The 9,082-nt window shown below is 45.5% G+C and overlaps 1 protein-coding gene across 1 annotated transcript; it reads right to left on the bottom strand.

Annotated features, from left to right (window-relative positions):
• Positions 1-3,650: 3,650 nt before the first annotated feature.
• Positions 3,651-6,374, bottom strand: irf2bp2b (interferon regulatory factor 2 binding protein 2b). The gene is made up of 2 exons (XM_023261977.3): positions 5,437-6,374; positions 3,651-4,796 (listed from the first exon to the last, which is right to left on the bottom strand). The coding sequence occupies exons 1-2, from the start codon at positions 6,182-6,184 to the stop codon at positions 4,060-4,062; spliced, it is 1,485 nt and encodes a 494-aa protein (XP_023117745.2). The 5' UTR covers positions 6,185-6,374; the 3' UTR covers positions 3,651-4,059.
• Between the last annotated feature and the right edge of the window lie 2,708 nt (positions 6,375-9,082).

Genomic DNA, 9,082 nt, shown 5'->3' with positions numbered 1-9,082 from the left:
CAGCGTTCATGGAGGTATCTTTAGATCTTTAAATGTGTTTCAGTGTTTTATCGGAGCTGTTTCTTCTGGCAGCGCTCCTCGAGGCATGAACAGCTGAGCTCCGTTGTTCTTCTCTCTGTTTGCTGTTTTGAGTTGGAGACGAGTTTCCTCCGGTCCGTCCTGGACTCCAGAGCCAGGAAAGAGGAGGAGGAAAGGCAGCTGAACAAACAGAGACGAATGGGAGGAGGGAGGAGGTTTTCTCTGAGCGTAATCTGAACCCATTAATCTCGGGCCACCGGCTCCTCTGGGGGTTCAGTTCTGGTGACGGATGAACAGAAATGAGCTGGAATCTGGAGCTGACCTCACGCTAGAGACGAACGCAGAGGGCGGAGGTCTGGATCTCTGATTGGTCGACAGACATCAGAAGGATCAGCAGACCGAAGGCTTCAGGAAGCTTCATCCCAGACTTGTTCTGTGTTAGTTTAGAGGAATGTTAGAGTAATGAAATTTAGAGAAGTGACGCTCTGCTTCTGAATACAGACATATGATGGTAGATTTCACCCTCGCGTCATCCTGCGGGTCAAAATTGACCCATTTTAAAGTTTGAAAATATGGAGAAAAAGCAAATTTTCACAATGAAACTTCTGATGTCCACATTTTCAAAATTTTTGGGAAATCTTTTAATATTTTTTGGTGGAAACAAAGAAATGTTAAAAATGTTTCTGAAGAACATTCACTGGAGATCAAACCAAAATAAAAATGGCTTTGACGCCCCTGCAGTAGAGGAACAGGAGGTCCTCGGTGGTCCACAGAACATCTGGGAGGAACTGGAACCCCAGAACATACTGTAGTTACACCAGTACTGTAAGACCATTCTGCAGTAAATAATATTTCATGGTTTTACATTCTGGTCCTATAGATCAGCTCCGGTACCAGAAGAACTGATTTCACTGAAACCCTGAAGCTTGTTTTATGCTTGCCGCATCCGCGAGGTACGTGCGGAAAAATTACGTCATTTTCGCACCCACGCCCCCTCCAGCGGCCTTTCCGTGCGGAAAATTTCCGCGCCATGCACCTCCAAATTTTTCTAACTACGTGGACGGAGCCGCGCAGAAAAGCATGGTGGAGGGCCAGGACCTACTCGTAGCTGATGTCTAGAAATATGGGAACTTATACGATTCATCACACAGAGATCACCGTGGTAACCGGGTTATGAACTATTCATGGTGTGAAATAAAACTAACTGCTGAAATGCTTTTATTCGGTAAAATGCCGTGTTGTAAGCAGTGTAAAGACTGGTAAACTTCTTCTTCTCTAGTTTAGTACCAGAGTAGACCAGGTAGACGTGTGTTTGCGATACACTGCCCCCTGCAGTTTGGAAGCAGACCCGCATGGAGTATAAATGCACACGTTCTCTCGCGCAGATTTCCGTGCGGCTGATTTCTGGGCGGCTCGTTCGTGTGGAAAGTATAACCCAGCTTTAAGACTCAATCCAAGTAATTATTTAAATTTACTTCAGCAAAATGTTGTTTTTTTTTTTTTTTTTGTAGAACTTAATGTTGCTTCAACTTTTCTCATCACCACATGCTGGTTTCAGAAGAAGAGAAATAAATGTGGCTCCTTCCAGGTAGAATAATGTATAATAACTCAGGAAGTCTGACTTGGGATGCTTGGGAGTTTAAAGAATTATTTACTGCTGATCACAGAGAAATGTTAGATGAAAAGAACTGATGCATGATTAAAACCACCACTGACCTGTTAGTCTCTGGACTTTACTATATTAAATGCTGTGGATCCTTTTAACCTCACAGTGGGACATTTTTTGCTTGAAAACAGACGAATAATGGCAGAAGAAAGCTTAAAAATTGTTTATATTTCCAGCTCCAGATCTGGCTACAACAGAGAGAGGATTTCTGAACAGTTGAAACCTGAGTCTGTCTGGTGGAAGCAGACCAACGGCTGGAAGGTTTTTCTCTCTGAATGGCCTCAACATAAACACACACAGACCTCCATTCATCCATGATGTGATCAGCCGTGAACAGGAGGAGGAGGAAGGAGGACGGTGACTCAGGAATTCCGCTGAGGACCACGTGACGCAGAGTATTTCTACCCCCCATCCCCACTCCTCCTCCTCGTTATGTTTCCTCCTGAAGTCAAACCACTCAAATGTGACGGAGAGAAAATCCAGGAGCAAAACTTTAAAAATAGAACCAAAGCTAAAATTAGCTAAAGAAATGTTTTAAGGCCTCTACACACTAACCCAGACCAAAGACCAATGGTGAGAGAATGGTGGTGATATCTTTGGTCTTGGTTCTAAATCGGTGGTCCTACGTCTCACTGAGAGACAGGTTCAAGGACGGCCGTTGTCATGGAGACCAAAGACAAGCTGCCATATAATTCTGGGTGATCATCTCACAGTGTGACTACTGCTGGACCTACGACAACTAATTAACCAACAGAAATGCAGGATGAAATGACGTACTGAACAATAAATCCAGATACATGATTTGTGGCGACAAAACGCATCAAAACAAGACTGTGGGATTTAAACAGAGAAGACAGCCTAGTAGAGTTGTGGCAGCAGAAGCCTTTTAGACGTGTCCTCCAGTCCGGACCACAACCGGACAAAAAAAGACGAAGGATTGAAGGATGCAGCAGCTACCAGGTTAGTAAGCTAACATTAGCGGCTAGCAAACACACACAAACACCGCTGTAAATAGTGGCCACAGCACTTATTTTATGTTATTAAATAAATAAAAATGAAATCCGTTCATGTTTGGTAAGTTTCCCTGTGATTGTAGAAGCTCCGTTTATGCTTCGGTTGTTTATTTTCATGGATGGACGGCGCACGCTGATGACTTTTCATTCTTCATTCACGTCAACTCACGTACATTGTAGGTTGAGATTCGGAGATTTGAATCAGAGAAAACTTCACGTCAAGCCCAAGGATTATTAGAACTTATGTGGTTGTTTAAATCCTTCAGTGTGTAGAGGCCTCTAGATGAGGAGTAGTAAGAAATAAAAAGACAATATGCCAGATCTAAGCGTGATCCAGATCCATGCTGACAGGAAGCATTTTGTCTGATGAAGCAGGTTTGTTGTGGATTGGTTCTCCAGAGGCTAGAACAGCCCGGCGGTGGCCATCATCCTGACAGTGTGACTCACAGCTATGTGGAAGAACTGGTGACGTCCTCTCAGCTCATGATCTCATGTCTCCGGTACGTTTTTGTTGGAATCAGGGTGTGGGTTCAGTCAGGAACAGCCCTGATCTGCTGCCAGCATCTAACCGGAGGCTGATTCTGAGTTAGTCAGCAGCACCAGGAAAACAAAGCATCCAGACGTGTCAACGCTGGATTAGAAGTGAAACGTATCGAGGGAGAGGATGTGAACAAACACGTCACTGTAAAGCCGTCGCATTTTCACACACGACTATTTTTAGATCCTCTTATCGCTGAGCAGGACGGCCTCTGAAGCCTCGACCCGCCCACATGTGATTTACTGTACACAGCCTTTATGCAACACTTATACCCTCCTCTCTCTACCCTCCTTTATCCACCCTCTCCCCCCTGGAGGCCAGTCTGTTCCTGCTGTATTATTGCATCACGGCTGATTCACTACCAGCCCGTGACTCTACGACTCCTGGAAAATAAGCAAAGTGGAGACACTCGAGGTATTATTACAAGGTTTGAAACTGTATTTGGCAAGTTTTTTCTTAAACAAGTGCATACATATACAGCTAGAAGCATTTTCTTTGTCTTTTTTATTAATAGTTTTTGCCAAGTGCTTGGATTAGTCACATTCTAAGTCTGATAGGACGTCTCCAGACCTAAAGTACATCCACAGATTAAAAAACAGTCTGGAAGGAGGAGTACATACCTTTATCGTCAAAAATATAGAAACACAACGTACTGAAAAAGAAAAATCAAAAAATGATACAGCCATGTCTATGTGTCCGATATGTACACGTCCGTCCATCCGTCGGGGTTCTGGGCTCCAGGATGACGGCTGTCTGGAGGTCTAATGTCCTGCTGCTGTTGTTGCCGTAAGAGAAAAAAGTCCCAGAAAAAGATCTCTGGCTGTTCAAGGGTCCCTCTCCTTTTTGACCTTTATGTCTCCGGCCAGGATGGTCGCTATCTCCCCCTGCATGAAAGCCCAGGGCACATTGGAGCCCACCAGGGGGCAGCGCTCCCCGCTGGGGCAGTACACCTCCCCGGTGGCGCCCTGCTGCTTGATGCTCTCCCGGGAGCAGGGGAAGCAGAACTTATGGGATGGAACGGACGGGCACTGGACGAAGTGAGTGTCCTCCAGCCGCTCGTGGCACAGAGTGCAGCACAGCGGCAAGCTGCCGGGAACCGAGGAGTCCGGAACGCTCTGTGGCGGCGCATGGGGGTCCAGGCCACCGGGAACAGAAGGGTTGGGGCCTCCAGGACCCTCCCTCTGGCCCAGCCTCCTCTGGGACGGCGACAGCGGGCTGCTGCTGTTCCTCCGTGCGCCCGCCGTGGTGGAGTGGACCTGGCTGCCGTCCTTTGGGGAACCCACGATGCCGGCATTGTCGGTGGCCAGGATCAGCGCCGCCATGGGGGACTGGCCGTTCTGAGCCGTGGCGGCTTCAGGGGGGGTGGTGCGGGAGTGAGGGGAGATGGTGGCGGGGGGCGCCACCGAGAAGGCCGGGAGGGCGGCCGGGGGCATCTTCAGGACCTCGGAGGGGGACGGGAGCCACGGCTGACCCTCGCTGCCATTCACCTTGGAGGCGCTGCCTTCCCCATCTGGCTCCGGAGACGCCTTCCTCTTCCCAGGACGAGGATGCTTCCCCCGGTCTGAGGAGGAGGAGGAGGAGGAAGGTTAACCACCACCACTGTGCACACTAACACCCAGCATGCTGCTCTGGACAACCAGAGAATAACACTGCTTCTATAAAAACTAATAATAATAACAACAACAATAATATAATAACAATAATAAATAATAACAGTAACAACAACAATAATAATAAGTGCTTTTATAATAACAATAACAAAAACAACAATAACAAAAACAACAATAATTATGATGATAATAATAATAATAATAATAATAATAATAAATAACAATAACTGCTTATATAAAGAATCAAACAGAGAATAACTGGTTCTATAATAATAATATTAACAATAATTATAATAATTATTATTATTATTATAACAGTATTAACTGCTATAATTACTGTTCTCTGCCAAACCTCCGCGTGCACAGCGGTGAGCGCGTGCACGGCTCTGAACACATGGAGGACAAAATGCTGACTCTGGATTTCTGCTAAAACCCGTCCAGAACCTGGGTCCTACCTTTAGAGGAACTTGCTTCAGTTAAACCAGAACCAGGGTCTAAACCAGTCCTACCTTTAGAGCTGGTCTCGTACCAGAACTAAACCGGGTCCTACTTTTAGAACTGGTCTCGTACCAGAACTAAACCGGGTCCTACCTTTAGAGCCGGTCTCGTACAGGACCCTCTGCATGGCGGCCTCCTTCTTAAACCGGCTGTCGAACGTGTGCAGCGCCATCAGGTCCCTCACCGTCTTTCCTTTGCCGATCCACTCCTTGTGGTCCGACATGTCGGACAGGCTGTCCGGCCTGTGTTTGTCTTTCAGCTCCTCCGGACGCTTCCCGTGCTCCCCGAGGCCCGGCCCGACCAGAGCCCCGGGAAGCCCCATTTGAGCCGGGCGTCCGTTGAGCGGAAGTCCGGCCGGAATGCCGCCGTTCACCAGCGGAACCAGGTTGGGAGGAACCGTGCTAGTCCTGCGGGGGTTGGGGCTTTGGCGGTTCAGTTCCGGAGGCTCGTCGGGTTTTGGAAATCCATTCGGCACGGGAAGGCCGTTGGCCTGCCGACCGCCCTGGTACTCTGGGCCCAGCCGGGGCGGCCGGTCCGACAGCGGGTAGCGGTCCAGAGGCTGCGGCGGACGGGAGCCCGTGTCTCCGGCCGAGTGGTTGATCTCCTTTCCGGCGTGTTGGGGCTTCCCTGGGCCCGGAGAGCGGCCCTCCTGAAAGCCGTGCGCTCTCTTCAGCTGCCGGGCAGTCTCGATAACAAATTCAATCCGGTCCGCGCCCTCGTAGTTGACACATCCACGGCAAACGGGCTCCGTAAAATCCCAGATCATTGCCCACGGCATGCGGGGCAGATCGCACAGATAGCAGGACTGCCTTCTGGAGGCAGCGACCGCGGCGGAGGACATGTTGTAGCCCCGGAGCGACCGGAAAACTCTCCAGAATCCGCCGGGTTCTTTCCGCGGCTTCGACAAAAAGAATAACGCAGAAACGGCTCAAAATTCGGCGTTAATTTCCCTCAAAAAGCGGCGGAGGGGCACCGACCAGAGCTCATCCTAGCTGCGTCCGCTGCCGAGGCGCGCCTCCGTCTGAGCTCGCGCTTACAACTCAGCGCGAGCTCTCGGTGTAGGGCCGTGACGTCAACGCCGTCACTCGGCTCGTGCCCTGGGGTTCTGTTTACTGCATAGCTCCGTGAAGCTATATGTATATATATGTGTGTGTGTGTGTGTATATATATATATATATATATATATATATATATATATATATATATATATATATATATATATATATATATATATATAATTTGTTGTTTTTTGTTTATTTTTGGCTAACTTCTTTTCTATATTTGGGTCTTGCAGGGTTATAAAGTTCATTTTAATAGTCATATATTGATCAAACATAATAGAACATTTAAATGAGAGACAGCAGTCAAAATAAAAATAAAATAGAAAGCATCACTAACACACTAAATATAAACCATACAGACTACCGGGGACAAAAACAGACATTTCAGTTAGTAGCTAAGTACACACACACACACACACACACACACACACACACACACACACACACACACACACACACACACACACACCGAGATCAGACTTTACGAGAAACTGGGGGTTCAGATCGGATCCTTGGAATTGGTGACAGAGTGAGAGCTCTTCTCATATTCCTCCTATCTTTGCTCATGGAGCTTCCAGAAACACCCTCCTTTCTGTGCACATGCAGTCTGTGGCCGTGCACGGAGTTCAGTCTAGAGAGCAGCACATGCTCCAACCACAGGACTACTTTTAGAAGACCAGTTAGAGCCTTTTCATTTTCTCTCTGTCGATTTATTTCATTTTTATTTACAAAAAGATTAGTCTTTTCCCCCAAATAAACCATTCCAATCTGCATGTAAAATGTCAGGTAAATATAGAAAACATGAAGTCTGTGGAGAACCAGAGCTCTGGCTGCAGCATGGCTGCTGCATGGCTGTCAGATCCTTCTGCTGCATTCCAGTCCCACACTAGCAGGCACGCGTGACGTCTCCAGACCAGCAGCCAATCCCAGAATTCAGCCGCTGTTACCAGGCAGACTGTGAAGCTGAGCTAACTGTAAACGAACGGAGAGCTGCACACTGAACATAAAACCAGTTCCACTTCCAACTGTTTTTTCCTCACATCCTGCTGTAATTCAAGCACTTTAATGAGATGAACCTCTATATTGTTTGTAACATGTGTGTTCCCCTTATTCCCAGTCTCTAAAGTATTTAACATGTTCAGCTAAAAGGAAATGATGAAAAATAAATAATAGAAAACAAAACTTGTCGTCCTAGAAAGGAATAATGGTAGTAATAGTAAAATAATAATCTATGTAATAGACATTTTTTTAAAAAATACTTATTTGACAACTTTAAAAGGTCATAAAAGAAAATAGTAGATAATGGTTTCATAGAACATAAAACTGAATGCCGTAATTACAAATGAAAAATTGCATTAATAGAAAGCAGTGTCATAGCATGCTAAGATAGATGCTAACATTTTAATCTACTGGTTACTATGGTAACCATCTTATTTTAGCAGGTTAGCATGGTAACATTTAGCACCTATAGACCCTGATGCTGTTGTTAATGTCATTAGCATCAGGTTGGACACTGAAATTACTGAAATTCATCATTAGGGAAACTTTAAAACGCTCGTATAAATTCCTGTTCTTCAAGTCATTTCCATCTGTAATTCCTTAAATTATTTGAGGATTTTTCGTGATAAAACCTGTCATCATAGTAAAGTCATTCAAACCTGATGTATGCTGACAAATCCTGTTTGACTTATATCCTAAAAACTGTTTTATTTTGTTTAATAGTAGCGCAGTGACACATTGAACACTCATATCTGTAGAAACACACTAATATATAGATAGATAGACAGACAGACAGATAGACAGATAGACAGATAGATAGATAGATAGATAGATAGATAGATAGATAGATAGATAGATAGATAGATAGATAGATAGATAGATAGATAGATAGATAATTTATTAATCCCAAGGGAAATTCAAGAGTTCAAACTGATCCTGCAGTAGTTAGAAGATTAGATCTTTGACAGAAATGACTTCATTCTCTGGTAACCGTTGTTAATATTTAGACAGTAAGTCAGTCTGTTCAGGTAGCAGCTGCACAGTAAACAGTCTCAGAGGTAAAGAAATGGTTCTGTGAAGCTCAAAGTGAAGGTGATCTGAACATGAACCGTGATGAAGCTGCTCATCTCTCGGTTGGATCCAGCTGAAGTCCTTCATCACTGGTCTCTGGTTGGGTTTCACAGCTTCATGACATTCTGCCTCCCTCACCGATCAGCTGATGTAAACAGACAGAGGAAGAGGAAGTGAGAGGGAGGAGGTTGTTTTTTCAGCTGTTTGCATCCTGACAGCAGAAACACATGTAAAGCTGTGTTCAGTCACAAACCTTCAGTGGGAAAGGAAGGATAGCAGTAGAACATGAAGGTCAGCTGTGTTTCAGTTGGATCTCCTCTTCTCAAACACACTTAGACAGCAAATTTACACCAGAGTCTGTGATGAAGCCAAGCTCTCTGATATCAGTTCTGGTGTTAGCTCCAGAGTACTGACATATACTGACATGTTTATGTTTCTATATCTATCGCTGATAGTGGTTTCATTCACAAGATGGATAAAGAACCGACACAGATGAACTGCTAGAAGTCATAAATACACAGAACTGACCATTTAGTGATGTGACTTTCCTGGAAAAAGATTTGGTTAAGTATAGGAGCAAAATAAATGTACTCAGCTTTAGAAAAATA

The sequence above is a fragment of the Amphiprion ocellaris genome, chromosome 4, assembly GCF_022539595.1.
Source record: "Amphiprion ocellaris isolate individual 3 ecotype Okinawa chromosome 4, ASM2253959v1, whole genome shotgun sequence".
Classification (NCBI taxonomy): Eukaryota; Metazoa; Chordata; class Actinopteri; family Pomacentridae; genus Amphiprion; species Amphiprion ocellaris.
This window is presented reverse-complemented; position numbering and strand designations above follow the sequence as displayed.